This window comes from Fusarium musae, chromosome 1 (assembly GCF_019915245.1).
Source record: "Fusarium musae strain F31 chromosome 1, whole genome shotgun sequence".
NCBI classification, from domain to species: Eukaryota; Fungi; Ascomycota; class Sordariomycetes; order Hypocreales; family Nectriaceae; genus Fusarium; species Fusarium musae.
Window position 1 is genome coordinate 1,946,172 of NC_058387.1, and position 16,820 is coordinate 1,962,991.

The window sequence follows — 16,820 nt, forward strand, 5'->3', positions numbered from 1 at the left end:
TTGGAGTGAACAGAGTTTAGATGAAAAGGAGAGTTGAGGTGATGAAATAAAGTTGAAAGTCAACAGCGACGCGACAGAGCAAGGCGCAAAAGTGTGTGGGCAGCCAACGAATTACAATTTGATGTGACAGATAGGCCCACTTTATCTTGGGGCGTTCAGTAGCCTCGCAGCCTAGAAGTGGAAGTATTTATAGACAGGTACCGTACTAGTCAAGACAAATTACCTACTCCACAACCTACTCAAGTATCTTGCGACAATCACCGTTGCTCATTCACAGCATCCTTCCTACACACGACGCCACTATGTCGACTGTCGCAGACGACCTCCTCAACGATTTTGGAAGCTCCGGCGATGAGGCCGAAGAAGAGCTCAACGACGGCCTCATCAAGGATGAAGAGGCAACCGCCGGCAACCGTGACGCCATGGAGTTGGATGGCGATGCTGAGAGGAAGGTCGACGAAGATTCGGATGATGGATTGAACGACAGAGAAGATTCCGAAGCAACAAAGGTAAAGGTCGAGAAGATGCAACTTGGAGGAGTAAAGGATGTTAGAAGCGTTGCCAGCCTCATGCAAACGCTTGAACCAGTTCTCGAGGTTAGTACTACCCCCTTCAGACCGAGCCGCATCAACGGTCGCATCTTGATGGACGATTCGTTTACATCAGTTCTTTTGACGGATAGCCCTGACGTATTGCCTCGAACGCTACAGAGAATCGCACATTACCGATCGCAAGCCGCGACGCAGAGTACCAATGTCGGAAACATCGAAGATCATCCCGAGTATCATCTTCTGACGCAGTCCAACAGCCTTTCAACCCAGATCGATGGCGAGGTTGTCCTCGTTCATAAGTTCATTCGCGACCACTACTCGACGAGGTTTCCCGAGCTCGAGCGACTTGTTACTACGCCACTAGAATATGCCAAGGTCGTTGCTATCATCGGAAATGGTCCGTTGGATTCGGAGAGTATCAAGGCTCTGCAGACTTCGACTAACAACCCGCTTGGAATAACACTTAAGTCCGTCCTTGATGGGCCGTCACTCATGATAGTGACGGTCGAGGCCACCACATCAAAGGGCCACGAGATGACACCCGAAGAGCTTCAGCGCGTCTACAAGGCATGCGATATGGTTATTGCCCTCAACAAGGCCAAGCAGACTCTCGCCGAGTACGTGCAGTCGCGCATGAACATTTTTGCGCCAAATCTGACAGCCCTTGTTGGTTCTCTTACGGCCGCCCAACTCCTCAACGCGGCAGGCGGACTGACAGGTCTCTCCAAGACGCCTGCTTGCAACATCGCCTCTTGGGGATCCAAGAAGAAGCACTCGGGGCTTGCTACGAATATAGGTGTTCGGCAGCAGGGCTACCTTTACAACTCGGAGATGATCCGAGGCATTCCTACCGACTTGAAGAAGCAAGCCTTGAGAATCGTGTCGGCCAAGCTAGTTCTGGCTGCCCGGGTTGATCGCACACACTCCAGTCCGGATGGATCCACAGGGGAGGAGCTCAAATCAGCATGTCTTGAACGCCTTGAGAAGCTGACAGAGCCACCTCCCAACAAAGGACAGCGTGCGCTCCCTGTGCCAGACGATAAGCCATCCCGCAAGCGAGGTGGACGACGTGCTCGCAAGGCTAAGGAGGCTCTCGCTATGACTGATCTTCGTAAGCAACAGAACCGTATGGCATTTGGCAAGGAGGAAAGGGAGGTCGGATATGGCACTGGCGAGTCAACTGTTGGTATGGGCATGATTGGTCAGTCCAACGACGGCCGCATTCGCAGCACCCAGATAGACCAGCGCACACGCGCAAAGCTCAGTGCCAAAAACAAGGGCTGGGGCGGAAACAGCACCGTGGGTGGTGCTGCGTCGTCTATCGGTGGCTTTGGCCAAGCGTCTAATATTGATTTACGAGGGCGCGGCTTACGAGCGTCGGGAGTTGGCAGCACCATCGGTTCAGCAACCGGCACAGCATCATCTTTGTCATTCACGCCCGTCCAAGGTCTTGAGCTCGTTGACCCCAAGATGCAGGCAGAGCTCAGCAAGAAGCGCAAGGCCGAGGAGGACCGTTGGTTCAAGGGCGGCAGCTTCACACAGGTCGGAGGGTTGTCAGATGGAAGCGTTTTCAAGGTGCCGGCGCTCCCAGCAGCCAAACGTGTCGATACAGGCGCAACCAAAACGAATACCTCGGCATCAAAATAATTACGGCCTCAGTATCATTCCTACACCACGGCAACTTAGTGCTTCAGGGGTCACTGCGTGGCTTGGTTGTCATGGGAAAGTTCAGGGTTGTCATGGGAAAGCAAACATTTGCATCATGATGATCATGTATTACTGTACAACGGCTTGCGGTTCGGGGAACCGGTCCTGTAACAACCCCGCGCGCAGGATTACTACGGCGCTACCAACTACGACGATCAGCGAGGAATACGTTGGCAGAGTGTAAGGTAAGAAACAGGCGGGCATTTCATTCGGGCAGGCGTTTGGCGAGAACGGCGTTTCAGGGAGAGGATCTATGAATCCCAGGAGCGGAGCAGAATGGGAAAGTAATTAGCTCTCTAGCTCTGGTAGTTTCGAATGGGTCTGACTGGTAATTACGACATGCTGTCCTTGATCCGGAATGTGATTAAACACGAGACCGTAATGTCGAGAAACCGGCTTAGATAGAGCTCGAAACGAAGGCAAAGTCGTTAGTAGGTTCAAGTTTGCCGTGCAGTACTCCATACAAGTCAGTAGTTGACACGGGCACCGGGGTGTCTAGTCCAAAAACGGGCTGGCCAAGGAAAAATATAAATCACAAATCTCGATCGATCGACAGTGATCAGCAAAGTTGACCATCAACGTGACCTGTCAAACGGGCAACATGGTCGTAGCATATCTCCTAAGGACCCCAAATGCTTGTGGGTCCTGATGGCGTGACAGCCAACCAGTGCTTTTGCTTACATTAGCTAAGCGATTAGCTTTGCGGCCTGTTATTCGTCTAGCGCGGGACCCACAAGCATTTGGGGTCCTTAGGAGATTGGTCCTTTCTCTGACGGAAAGGATTCTACGTCGCATCACGAGAGGCCCTTTGTGCTATGCATAGGTATTCCTTTACTTTCGCAGTTACACTAGGGTCATGCTCCTAGATTCCGGACGTATTCACTTATGTACATTAGCATGGCGCGGCCGTTTACTATTGCTCTTCAGCCGGAGTGAGGGTTAAAACAAGTTCCAAGTTCCAAGTTGCCTATCAAGTCACAGACACAGCCACAGTTACAGTTACAGGGTAACAGTACAGTTTATGCATATGTACATTACCTAGTAGTAGTTGTTCTTGTCTCGACAAGGATACGACGGTACCGGCACACCGCCAGAAACATCTGTTTCAGGGTATCGAGATATGATGATTTTGTCTCAGTGCTCTCTCTACGACGCATTGGTCCTCCAGCTGTTCCAATGCCACATAGTTATTGGAACAGACGAGCAAAGTTGGCATGGCGCACCCTCAAAGTCGACTTGACTGATCGAGGATCCATTTCCTTGTTTCTAGGCGATACCACTATATGCCTTAGGAAGATAGGTGGGGGTGTCAGAGAGCACCAGTTTATCTGTGGTAGTATATATATTGTAAATGAAGAGTAGACACATGCGATGTGGTGGATTTAGGTTAGCCGAGAAGACAATCAATGAAAAGAAACAGCTGCGTTGCATTGCCTGGATGATATTGAGATTTCGCACGAGAAGATGTTATGATGGCGTGGTGACATATTGTTCTAGTGCTTCCCAAGTAAGCTCACGTAGGTGTATTTGTAAACATTCATCGAAAAAACGCATCATCATCATCATTTCACCATGTCACCATCAAAGCAACACGAAGCGGGGAAAATACAAGGATCAGTAAACTCTACTACCGTGAGCGAGTTTCTAGCTATAAACCCTACGATCCGTAGATAGATGATAAGAACAACCACCACCACCACCACCAACACCAAGTTGCTATGTCAGATAAAAAGAATACAACATAACTAGTAAAGGCCCATCAAGATAAAGGATAATGCAACATTGTGTGGATTGACATGTAAGTGGTGGAAACATATCGAAGTTGATGCCATACAAGAGGAAAGGCGGTGATGGCTCGGCACGCACGCACTTGCATGACCCAGACGCCAGAGAAGATTGAAGAATAAAATGATACCCGAGAGATTTCGGCAATATCTGAGTTTACCTTACCTTACCTAACCTTCTTAGCCTGCTTTAGGTTCGTACATAGACGACGAGGATCGCCAACGACCAAGCAAATCCCCGTCGTGACCGGACTCGCTCCCACTGGCTGGTGAGAGTCTAGGACAACTGACTGCTTGGCTCCGGCTGACTGGTTTGGCGTACGCCTGGTTGCCACTTGTGCCTGACAATCTACCCCAAAGGAACGAGGGTGTTGTCGACCTGGTTACATCATTGGTCAATGTGGTCCTAGGCGTTCCGAGCAGAAGGGCTTGAATGAAGCGAAAGAGGGTATGGTATCGCATCGCATCATGGCTCAGCGGCGGCGCGTCACAGACGAGGTCCCCTAAACCACCTTCCCTCCACCAGGTCATCTTTAGCAACACTAACCAGGTACCTAGACCAAGTAAGTCTTGGCTTGTTGATGATGCCTGCTACTTGGTCCTCGCTCGCCATGTGTGTTTCACTCCTCACTTAGACCCGTCTCTGAAAGCCCGGGAGACGTACAAGTACTTGCCTTGCCCAAGGTAGGCAAGATAGGCCTTGTCCTGGGGGAATTAGAACTTTAGAAGATGCTGGATGATCGCCGGGGTCCCTGAGGTTAGATTGATCCCCTCGTATGTATGTACTTAACAGAGCAGTGTATACGGTCCCTCTTCTCCGGCGCCAAGCCTTCACGCCCCTCCCCTTGTCTCCTTGACTCCCTGGAAACCCTTGATATCTGGTCTCAGACTCTCAAGCCCCTCGGTCGCTGAGGCGGCGGGACCCTCGAGAGCCACACGGACGGGACCGATGAGGCTGGCCTGCCAGGGCATCCGACCACGCACACTCCACGCAGGGCACCGCCTAACAAGTCAAAAGGGACCGATCCCCCTCCTGACTTGAGATCTCAACTGAGCATCGTTGACCCGATCCCCTTCGATGCTCGATCGCACTCAGCGGAAGCCGATGCGCTTCATGCTGCCGCCATTCGTTTTTCGCCCCGCTGATCAGACAGACAGACAGACAGACAGGACCCTTGTTGCTTTTTTTTTTTTTTTTTGTGTTTAATACTCAGTAAATCAAGGAACTTGCCTGACACAGTCGACCCTGCGGTCATCTGTGTACTTTTTATGCCTTCCTGGTTTTTGCGATCGAGTACATACAGCCGGTGCATACCCGTTCAAGCCAGTCTAGTCATTATTCTGGAAGCACTTCGATCTCCGACCGCTTCATTAGGCCGGCTCTGAAACTCTGCTGTGGCCCTGCAGCCCGAAATCAAGATTGTTCCCCGGTCGGTATGAAACAGCAATCTTGGATGCTTAACGGAGCCTCCCCGGAGGGTTTTGATAAGTTAGTGTTTGACCCTCAAGCGAGGTCTGTCTCCATCCCGTGGTCCGTTTTGGTTGTTGAAGGTACATACTCCTGTTGCAAATGTTCCGCCAGCAGTTCATCAAGATCGTACTCGGTAGGTATGTATAAGGAGTAGATTTGCTCAGACCAAGATCTCTCGGCCTGGTCCGACCAGTTGCGTCATTAGAATTGGAAAGAAGAAACGTCATGCACAAGATGGGGCCTGTCATTTACAAGTGATAGCTCGTTATCCTAGCCAGATCCCTAAAAGCCCTGTCTAGGCTTTGGTGTCCATGTCATCCATCGAAAGATGAACGTCGCTGTAGTGAAAGGCACAATCAACTACATATCAGATTCAACAGTATCATCATTTTCATCGACTTTGATGAGCCCTATAAGAGTTATCCCACCTTTGAAGAAACGGAGAGACACTGTATTCAGTTGGCCAAGGTAGCTCGGCTAGAATTCGTGACGTCAATGGGGCGTGATGAAGTTGCTGTAAATAATGCAGATAACTTAATTGTCTGCTTGCATGTAAACGCATCCGTCCCTCAACTGATGATGGTGGAGGGACCCTGAATGCTGGCTTCGGGGTTCAAGCAGCACGCCCGACGTAGGTGATTGGCAACCCGGAGCAAAACGACCGGAAGGTTGCAGAGATTGGTTTTGAGATCGAGGTTGTACATACTGATGAAATGGAGGAATACCCTACTCGTATTGGACCACGGAACATAAAGTTCGTTCGTCCTTGGTGTCAAGAAACCCTGGCATAGGTATGTACCTACAGCAGTACACAGCTGCAAAATGGAAGTCAATCTGGCGATTCAAAAGAGAGAGGGGGTGTAAGGAGTCAGGAGCCAGGGTCCATCGAATCAGTCAGAACTGAGCCAGTCAGCTTCAACGGATCATATGGGAAACCTCCTCATTCATCAGGTTGTCAGGAAGTGTCGCCGGCTGTCATTGGCTGCGATGGCTCCTCCAGGCCCTTTCAACAAACCCCCATCTTGCCGAGATGGGGAAACCACCTGAGCTGAGTGGAAGCCGAGTCTTCAACAGGGTTCGTCAACTCCATTGCGACACCCTTCGGGGGCCGGGGCCGGGGTTGGGTCCGCGCCCAAACAAACAAATCGCAGGCACTCTTGCACTGTTGATGGGGCGCTGTGGGATGGGATGGATCACGGAAGAGAAACGACAAGATAGAGTTCCCACCGTGACTACCGGAGAGCATCCGCACAAGGTTGATTGGTCAAGAAACAACAAGACAAGGTGACGGGAGGTTTGACGAGAGAAGTTCAGGTCCTCGGGCACGCCATCCTGATGATCAAGCTACAGAACATGGCATCTTAAATGAATGATGCTGTTGTTTGCCATGTGGCTTCTAAAACAGAGCTACATATGTGGTTTAATCTCGAGAGCAAACCTGCAAACGTGCAAAACCTTGGCAACGAACAACGGGGTTCAGGTTTTTGCTTCCATTGCTGTATGTATGTCGGACTGTACATGGGAAGTTTTCGTGCCCTCTGGTACTTGTCATGGGTTAATTGGCCGAACCTCTCGAGAAGTTGCTGCTGTTGCGGCTTGTGCAGGCCATGATCAGTGAAAAATGTTGGCATTGGGTCGGTCCCCACCCTGGAACCACAGTAAAACTCCCTTGATCGCCATTTTCTCAATCTTTTCCGATTATTGGTTGATGCGGTTTCTATCCCCAGTCCTGATTAGGGACCCTTGGGGACGACCCTGGAAGTGTTAGCGTCAAGGGGATTGTCGTCCGCCCCCCGCCGCCTCCACTTTCTACCTGCTTGCGAAGCTGACCAGAGCCGGACACGCTGAGCTCTGCCCTGGTGCTGAAAGCAACGTACTCAGGCAGCGCAGCGTAGCAGCATCTAGGGGTGTTTGTGCCTTACTAGCCCTTGCTAGCCACTCCTAGCTCTGGGGATCGTGCCCCGGCATGATCCACTGTGGCCCGCCCTCGTCTCACCCCAAAGCCCGTTGCTGGTTGCGGGCAGCAAATGGAGCAGGTGTCTTATTAGTGCCACTGGTCAGCGCCGAAGTACAGTAGGTAGTTTTATTTTTCTTTGCAGTTGCTGGAGGCTCATCAGCCAGACGCTGTCACCATGACGCCTCTCTTTGCTTAATGCCTTGCATGAGGAGCCCCTCAGCCACAGGGAGCAAGAAACCTGTGCAAGGTGATAAAATTATTCAACTAAACTTGATGTGAACTTGTGAGTCCTTTAGATCATTTGTTTTTATCACGTAGGATAACGGTTCTAAGTTTTCTTGCCCCCTCCTTCTGAATGTCGTTGATAAGCATGTTGGTGTTGGAAGAGGGACGAGCATGGGGTGAAGGGCGGGGAAAAGTTAACCGAAACCCCATCGCTCCATGAAGCACGGTACTGTATCTTGCAATGTATAGGTTGGACCTAGAGCTGACTGCCTTTCAAGTGCAAGTTCACAATACACGATGCCTGTGTCTCGGGTTTTTTCCAACGTATTCTTTGCTTAAAACTTGAGTATGCAAGCAAGCCCCTCGGTTGGCAGGGGATTTGCAGGGTCCGCATACATAGAGTACAGACAATTTCCTGAAAGTGACAGGATTAAGCCCTGCATGAGCTGCACTGTATGTATAGGAAAGTGTCTGTCATACAACATGTACTGTGCTTGGGTCCGTTTTGCTTTTGTGTAACCGTTAACTATAGCTCTGATAATGAATGATCAAGGGTTGCCGCTACCTGAAGCTAGAGTCGCTCAGTTAGCCAGAGATTCAGCGATTACTGTAGCGTCCCTCTGAAAGTCTGGACCTATAGCTAATGGCTTGCTGCTGTGAAGTTGACGTCACCATGGTGCGATCAGAAGATGTACGGTGTCTCGGGGTTCCAGGTACTTTCTCACTAGCTCGTCTGATCCGGCTATCCGTCATGGTGACGCCCCAAGCCTAGGGATCGAGATTACAGTTTGGAAATCAGGGTCCAAGTCCCAGAGTGCCGTTCCGTAGGATAGCTGCAGTAGTCGTCAACTCATCAGCAGGGCCGCACTTGGTGCCCAGATAGACAGCTACCTACTACCTAGGTATCAACGGGTTGCAATATGAGCGTGTCGAGCCGCGGCCAGCTCAATGCGGCCGAGTGAAGGACTTTCGACCGAGTGCAAAATCAAAGAACGACATCTTCGAGTTTAGAGTTATTGGGTTGTGCGTTGTGATTAGAAAATGTTTACTGGCGCAGCATCAGACCGAGTGGGAGCCGGTGAGTCCAGTGCCAAATTAAGACAGGGCGTGTTATGTGGTAACAATGGGATAGGAGGGTGGAAAGCCCTGCAGGAAAAGACTGAGCAGAATGCAAAGCAAAGCAAAGCAAAGCAAGGTGAAGTTTGACAATATTCAGTATCCATCTGTTTGCTGTGATTAGTCTAAGGAATTTGGTCGCGAATGATCGACATTACATGGAAGCTGGAGGTGAGGTGAAAGGACTACTCGCTACCCTACCTACAGTTGTTTCGCTGAGCGAGAGCTATTTGGGGGATAGTGTTCCCAGAAAAAAAGGACTCTAGAGATGGCTTGCGCTAAAAGAAGGTCAAAAGCAAGCCCTTTAGCCCTTGGCCGCCCCACACCTGCTGTTCCTTGGCGGTTATCCTTCATCGACCCTGGCGAGAGCTTGGTGGTTGCAGCTGAAGGCCATTAAAGGCCCCTTGGTCCCTGGCAAGCCACCCCACACCAGCCTGTGTTCCCACTTACCAAGGCAGAGACAAAAACAAGAGCGCGAAATCGCGCCGCAGCAAATACATACATACAAGAAACCAGGAGAATGGATGAGTAAGTATTCTTCCGTAACAAAGAAGAAGTGATCGGTGCGGGGAACATGTAGATACCTGACATAGCTCCCTCTGTCCTCACATGCTTCGAAATGTCAAGTCGGTTGCGTACCAAAGGTAGGTCGGTAGGTAGGTAGCTGGGGAAAATCAAGGCATAACCTACCATATTCTGAATCCGGACCATAGGTAGGTGAGGTGAGGTGAGAATGGATGCATTTATTTTTTCATCACTCCGAGGTGGCTAGTGGATGCTACCGCTATCACTGTTCTCCAGTAAGCTCCGGCCAAAACCGTCTCGGCGGTTACACCAGCCTGCCTGCCTGCCTTGGGACAAATGGTGAGGGGGAGCGGGAGCTTAGGTGCTGATGACTCTCAGGGCAGGTGCCTCTTTGGAGAGTTTCCCGTGCCAACACAGGGTTCGTTTTTGGAGGCCAGTGCCACAATGCTCCTTACACCCCCCTTACACCCCTCTCCTTTCTCTACTCTTCCCCATCAAAGTTGAACACTCTGACCAGAAGAGGAGAGAAGGGGAGGGGAAGAACAACAAAAAAAAAAAAAGGTGTTAACGACACACCATTGTCTGTTGCTGGTGGACCCCATGCTCTAGGGTGTGTGTGGCTCATCCAGGCCAACCTAAGTTACGTCCATTCATCGTAACTCTCAATTCAGACTCGACATTTTTCTCGATCTCATCGATCGATGGGGTTGCCCAAAAAATCCCATGCTTGATTCCCACCCCAATTCTATCCCTTCTTTTCCCTTCTTCACTCTTACTGCCCGCCCGTAATACCCCCCCTCAACCGAGAGGCGTGTGCTCTGTTTCCCTCCGTTCTACGTATACGTACTCACACTCTCTCACTCCCTTTGTTTTTCCTCCTTGTGAATCCAACGGGTTACTTATAAACTTAAGCTCCAGCCATCCATCATTTCCAGCCTCGCTTTGTTTGGTGTTCTTCACTCCTCATACTTTTATTTACTTACTACTACGATATACTCTCATCTCTCAAACTTGCTTCCATCTTGGGCTGATCATCGACGGATACTTGCTTGTTATATCCGTTCTTGTTTCGTGTATCCAGTCACCCTTTCCGTCTGTTTTATCGTTGCTCCTTGGCTCCGGCTCTAGCTTGTCTACTGGATTCCTCGGCAACCTCGATTATCTAAACAACAACAATCACCACTTGTGCCAGATCTTTGCCTATTTTTCTGTGCAATACATGAACTTGATACCAAACGTACAATTACTCTGCTTCCCTATTACCAAGACTGCAGAATTGACACCGCCATAATCAACCAGCTCCTTGCTCCCTTCGCTACCACCACCGGACCCCTGCCTTTCCAGGAACACGCACGCACGCAACAGACCACGAGAAACCCATCAGTCTCGTGTTCTAAAAGCGGAGGCGATTTTGAGCTATCAATCCCTTCATTCGGTCCCTTCGAGTCCAGACAAGCTCCGCGACTAGCCATCCCGCTATTTGCGTCCGCTCGCCTCGCTTCCCCCGGAGCTGCAACCACAACCAGGCGCATCAAGTTACCCAGTCTGATCTCATCAGTAGCTGTGTTCTACTAATCTCGCTACAACCATCAAAGTTACCAAGGGCAGCTCACAATTACTGCCGCAATGACAATGCACGCAATCAACGCCGCTGGTCGACGAGTTTCACTCCTCAATGACGAAACTGCCTCCCAACAACAACAACAACAGCCAACGCAACGACCACCTCTCAGCTTCCACTCTCACTCCAGCTATGCCTTCACTCAATCATACCCCACCCCGGGCAGCAGTTCTTCTTCGCCAAACACTCCTGAACTTCTTCGTTCCGACTCTTATGACTCTCAAATGAGCAACGATCCTCTTTCTCCTCTGACTCCCAACGTCGACTACTACCCTCGACAACAGGTCATGTACACAATTCCTCAGGACTACAACATGGAGGCGAAGCATGCCCAATACGCCGACAGCACCCGTTCAGCTTCCTACGACGCTGAGATGGTCAGCCAGCCCCGATCCTCGCCTATGCCCGAGCGCCCCGGAAAGAGGTATCCCTGCAGGTACCGCGACACTCATGGCTGCGAAAAGACCTTCACTACCTCAGGTCATGCCTCGCGCCATTCAAAAATTCACACTGCGGAGAAAGCTGTTCAATGTACTTTTGCTGGATGCCAGAAGAAGTTCACTCGTGCCGACAACATGAAGCAACATCTCGAAACCCACTTCAAGGATAAGAGTCGCTCTTCTACCAGCCAGCGCAGTCACAGGACATCCCTCGCTGACGCTCGCCGTAACTCTACATCCGGTCGCCCTTCCGCGAGCCGCATATCCTCGTCAAGGAGCCGACGCGACGCTGATCCCTATCCCCTTCCCACGCCTCCGCTGGCCTCACCCACTGTCAACAGTGGATCTTGGGACTTGGGCGGCCGCAACTTGCCCATTCTCAACCGCCCTGTTGCTGGCAGGACACCTAGCGGTCTGGATGCCCTCGCTATGGCCGTAGCATGCCAGGAGGGTTCTGGTGTCTGAAGGGAACAATGCTGGATCTCTCGCCCCTGGCATTCTCTTCCTTCAAAAAAAGATTTTTTTTTTCTCAGGCATTACTTTATTGATAATTTTAATCCTCTGACAAGTCCTATCTCTACACACAAATTACTCCACCTGTCGACTTGAGCCTTGGGGCACAATCTATTCCCCCCCCAAATGACCTCCCCTCCCCACACAGACATTGCTGCACTTTTATTCTGTTCAATGTACTGTTTCTATTACGGCGTTGTATGAACATACGAGGAGCAACCTGGAATCAAAGGCGTTTTCCACTTGGATGGGATTGTTTTATTTTCTTTTTCTATTGATCATTTATTCAAAAGGTGTCTGGGATTGGACGGTGTCGCGAGTATACGATCGGCTACACGGATGGTTCTCCCCATAAAGGGCACACGGTTTAGATAAACGACGACAGGACGCGCCCACTTGGAGTTTTAATCTCAAGGGCAAAAAAAACGCATGGCGTTGGCGGGGTTTTCACGATTTGATGTTTCCAACTTTTGTTCAACTATAAGATCTCTTGGGATAGGCCCATTCGAGGGCTATATCGGGCATCTCTAGGGGCATTGGTGGTGGAAGAAGACGAGACAGCGGCATAGTACACACTTGGTCGCTGCCCCTTACGGCTGTGTTTAGACGGCAGTGAGGCAGGTTCCTGTGTAGTTACCAGGAGTTGGATAGGTGCCATCACTGGCGCCTCTATCTTGGACCCAACACATGAACTGTATACAATTGATACCATTTTGAATTTTTATATCGAATTCTCAAGCATTTTTGTAATGTCAGCCAATGTGAAGGGATAGAATACCTTCATTTACAACCGCGTATGCTGTGAATCCTTGTCACCAGTGTAGTCAAGGACAACTTGCTGTGTCCATTCAACATTAAATCCATGGACTCATCACTGCAATACCTGGTGAGCTTGTCGTCAACCTATTCAAGTCAATAAATAGATCAATACTCGTGAGACTCTGTCTTGCCAGACAAACATATATCCACTTTCTAGCATTTACTTAAGCTGTGCTCTTGGTAACCAATGGCCTGATGGTCGGCAGGCAACTCGATTCATTACGCGCTCCTGAGCTTTTGTCACATGGAATGTTCTGACAAGCCTGAGACATTTCCAAAACACACATGCCAACCACGTTACATATGACAAGTAAAAATCAAATCTAATTTCTTTTGTATACGTATGTATGCTTTTGTTCGTCTAATCATCCAGTATCGTTACTCAACTAATTGGCATCATGCTTCATAATTCTAGTACCACACCACGTGCGGTTCCCTATTCCCATATATCCTCCTTTTCTGCACACAATCTGGCCATCTCCAGCTGCTCGTCTGTCTGACAGACGAGCACCCGCTGCCTGGCATCGCGTTTACCGAGTTCCTGGATAACATCCTTGATAGGTTCCTGATTACTAGCATCATCGAGGGCAAAGCCTAAGCAGGCAACCCTCTCGACGACGGCAGATCGAAGCTTGGCGCTGTGCTCTCCAATGCCGCCAGCGAAGACCAAAGCATCGACACGACCCTCGAGGGTTACGAAGTAAGAGCCGATAAAGCCGGCAATGCGATCGACAAAGATTTCAAAGGCCAGGCGGTGGGTGGGTTCGTCTGACTCGGCAACTACGCCAAAGTTGGTGGTGCCTGTCATGGACTTCCAGCCGCTCTCCTTATTGAGGATCTCTTCAGCCCTTGAAATGTGAAGATGTTTGGTGGATGCAGGGGAGAGTTTCCCCACATCGGAGGCATAGTGGAAGACGAGACTGCAAAGGTTGGCAAGGGTCAGCATGCAAGAACCTTAATTTAGAAAAAGAAGACCCTGATCCCACCCCTCGGTTCCGGATCTCATGTATGATCTGATGAGAGTAGCATTCCGCTGCATCCGGTGGGGCATGGTTCTGGGTTCTGGGTTCTGGGCCTTAGGCCTTAGGCCCAGGGCTAAGGGTGTTGGGGTGTTTTTGAGGGATTGAGCGCCTTACCTAGGATCAACACTGCCGCTTCGAGTCGCTCCAGGAAGGCCCGCCAACGGTGTAAGCCCCATGCTCGTATCCCAACTCTTGCCGCCCTTGATGGCGCAGGCGCTGGCACCGCTGCCGAGGTGCAAAGCGATCATGTTTAAGCTGTCGACGTCTTTTTCAAGATACTGGGCCACGGCTCTTGTGATGAATGCATAACTGATTCCGTGAAATCCGTACTTGCGTAAGCGATTACTCTTGGCGATCTTTGGGTCGATGGGATAGGTGTAGATGTGTGGAGGAATAGTTGTATGGAATTGCGAGTCAAAACAGGCGACGTTGATGGTCCTGGGCAGCGCGCTGATGCAAGTATCGACTATGCTCAAGGCGACGCCATTGTGGAGTGGTGCCAGGTCGCTGAGCTCTTCAAGGTGGTGATAGGCATCTTGGGTGATGACTTGCGACCGATCATAGTCTCCGCCATGAACGATGCGGTGGCTGGCGATGGCAATGTCCTCCTTTGAAGAGATCTCATTGAGCTCACTGTCATCAATGAATGTTTTGAGGAGAAGGTCGAAAGCATCCTCTTGATTCTTGACACTTTCGGCAACCTCTTTCGCCTTGACCACCTTCTCACCGCGACGCGTATAAGCAAGCGTAGCTGGTGGGGCAGTCAATCCTCCGATTGAGGCTTCTGCGATTTGATGAGGTTCTGCGTTCTTATCTGCGGTATAAACCGAGATCTTGACCGAGCTGGAGCCGGCATTGATGGCGAGAATGACCTTCATGACAGATGCAGCTACGTTGAATGGGTCAATGCTTCGGTGTTGAGTGTGTATCAGGAACGGGGGAGCAGTGGCAGCAGTGGCAGCAGTGGTGAGCGATGGATGGTAGGGGAGAAGGGAGCCTGAGTTAAGTTTATCAACTCTCCATTCATGACGGCGGGTTGTGCATCTCAATGACGACACAGCTCCATGGTACGATCCAGGCACCGCGGGGTCTTGAGAGTCGGTGTGGGGGCGCCCCGAGCATTTCCCCGTTGTCTGCCCACGGATAGCGACATAAGGTATAAGGTATACAGCCTGATAACCTCTGCTTGACGTTCCGGCCAATCCCCTACGGGCGGCTGCTGATTATCGCCCTTTTGGGCGGCGTTTGATGAGCGCTTTCGTTTCTGACAGGTGAAAGGGTGTGGGCTGTCAACGTCAAACCTTGCAACTACTGTCACCCCACTTGGACACGCACTGCAGTACGAACATGTGGCTCGTCTCGGTGGTGCAACTGGCCGAGTATATTGATATGGCATCTGACTCGGATTTGACCTTTTCAGGGCGTAGCTTCGGCCGCATCCGAGGGCTCTGGCACCGATTCGAGCATGTGGTTCGGCCATCCTGACACCGGTAAATCGGGAGAATGTCCCGGCAGAATCTGCGGCGAGGGCAGTTCGAAATGGTTTGGTGGAAATGGGATGCCGTTGAATTCGCGGTCCGAACTGTGGCAATAAAGCCATGTCTCGATGAATCGTCGGTATGCTGGTCTGACTGTTAGCTGACATGTCGGGAGACAGATTTGGAGACCCGGCCAGGGCAGCCGTTGCTCGCTCTATTTCTTAATTTCTAACCTTGACGCTCAGTAAACTGGATGGCCAGATATCGTATGTCGAGAGTCGGCTGCTGTAATGATCTTGGCTCGGAGGAATCATTTGTTCTGGTCCGAGATCGCATACGATGCGGCAGTGAAAAGCGTCGGTGTGAGTGCTGCTGGTCGTCGCCCGAAGTATGCCGCCTGCCAGTCGCATTGAGTCGAAGCTGTTTTGCGCGGTCGTCCCGCCCGCGCAGTTCCCCGTCGAACGAGTGAATATCATACTCTCGGTATTGCCCATCCGTCTTATTCGCACACACGCTGAGGGAGTGGAAAGTCGTATACCGATCCCTCCACAGCTTGAGTCTCTGAATCGCACCGATCCCCTTCACCTTGCCGAAGCCATCTGTGCGACCATGGACGTTTGTCCAGACGACGTCGACGTCATAGAAATCAACTAGGTCCTTTCTGCGCAAATCTCCCTGAAACTGAATAGAGCTCTCGACTGTTGTGAACTCATATCTGATCGTGACGTACTGGTCATGTATACAAACACCCTCATCCGTTGTGTATCGAATCCGGTGAGGTTCCTGAAACGTGAGATATCTCTCCATGTCCGAAGGGTCATAGTACGGCCGATGGCGCGAGTGGAGGGTATGAGGATATATATCGGAGGGTGTGTCGGAGGGCACTGAGAGTGAATTGAGTCAGCTGACGTTGGACGTGGAAAGCAGCAGATCAAGTCTACATACAGAAGTGTTCGAGCAGTTCGTTCTGGTAGCTACCCTGCCACAGAACACGGCGTTGCTCAGAACCCACCACTTCCCAAGGCCCCAAGTAAACGACTCGTTCGTCGGGAGTATCTTGAAAAAGGATTCTAGATGTATCCCAATGTCAGCCAGATGAAACGTTATTCATATCAACCGCGGCAGGCCGGGAGAGAGTCGCACATTGTTGCCTGGAAACCCGGGGGTCCCAGATCGAGTACCGAGGTGCCAGTTCCCGACCCCTCGGTGGTCGGGGCAGAAATGGTTGATATGCCGGAGGTGGGAGTCCAGGTTGAATCAACCGGACTGACGTATGTTCGTCCGTATGTTGGAGGGCGACCGAGCGACGAGGAAGTAAAGGACGAACCCGAGGACGACATGCTGTCGCTGGTAGCAGTCGAGGGCGATCTGACTGACCGAGCGGTGGGGACATGTCATGACACGGTCACAACGGCGCAGGAGGTGCGAGTGGTCTCTCTTGCTGCCGCTTTCTTTGAAGATCCCAGTGACCAGCCCCAAAGCCGTTGACACACTTTGGCTTGATTGAACTTGTTTGGGCAACGAACGGGTCAGGTTTGCTGTGTGGAAGCCTATGTTGACAGAGGAATGGCGGCTCGGCAGGCTCTTGGCT

At 51.0% G+C, this 16,820-nt stretch overlaps 4 protein-coding genes across 4 annotated transcripts; 2 read left to right on the forward strand and 2 right to left on the reverse strand.

Annotated features, from left to right (window-relative positions):
- Positions 1 to 302: 302 nt before the first annotated feature.
- Positions 303 to 2,198, forward strand: J7337_000593 (uncharacterized protein; the record flags this gene model as incomplete). The annotated part of the gene is made up of 1 exon (XM_044818342.1): positions 303 to 2,198. One exon carries the CDS (start codon positions 303 to 305, stop codon positions 2,196 to 2,198), a length of 1,896 nt encoding a protein of 631 aa, XP_044686044.1.
- An 8,764-nt stretch (positions 2,199 to 10,962) lies between these two features.
- J7337_000594 (uncharacterized protein) lies at positions 10,963 to 11,862 on the forward strand (the record flags this gene model as incomplete). The annotated part of the gene is made up of 1 exon (XM_044818343.1): positions 10,963 to 11,862. One exon carries the CDS (start codon positions 10,963 to 10,965, stop codon positions 11,860 to 11,862), a length of 900 nt encoding a protein of 299 aa, XP_044686045.1.
- Positions 11,863 to 13,165: 1,303 nt separating this feature from the next.
- On the reverse strand, positions 13,166 to 13,635 carry J7337_000595 (uncharacterized protein; the record flags this gene model as incomplete). Its single annotated transcript, XM_044818344.1, has 2 exons — positions 13,166 to 13,577; positions 13,625 to 13,635. The coding sequence occupies 2 exons, from the start codon at positions 13,633 to 13,635 to the stop codon at positions 13,166 to 13,168; spliced, it is 423 nt and encodes a 140-aa protein (XP_044686046.1).
- Positions 13,636 to 13,805: 170 nt separating this feature from the next.
- On the reverse strand, positions 13,806 to 14,629 carry J7337_000596 (uncharacterized protein; the record flags this gene model as incomplete). The annotated part of the gene is made up of 2 exons (XM_044818345.1): positions 13,806 to 13,824; positions 13,866 to 14,629. 2 exons carry the CDS (start codon positions 14,627 to 14,629, stop codon positions 13,806 to 13,808), a joined length of 783 nt encoding a protein of 260 aa, XP_044686047.1.
- Between the last annotated feature and the right edge of the window lie 2,191 nt (positions 14,630 to 16,820).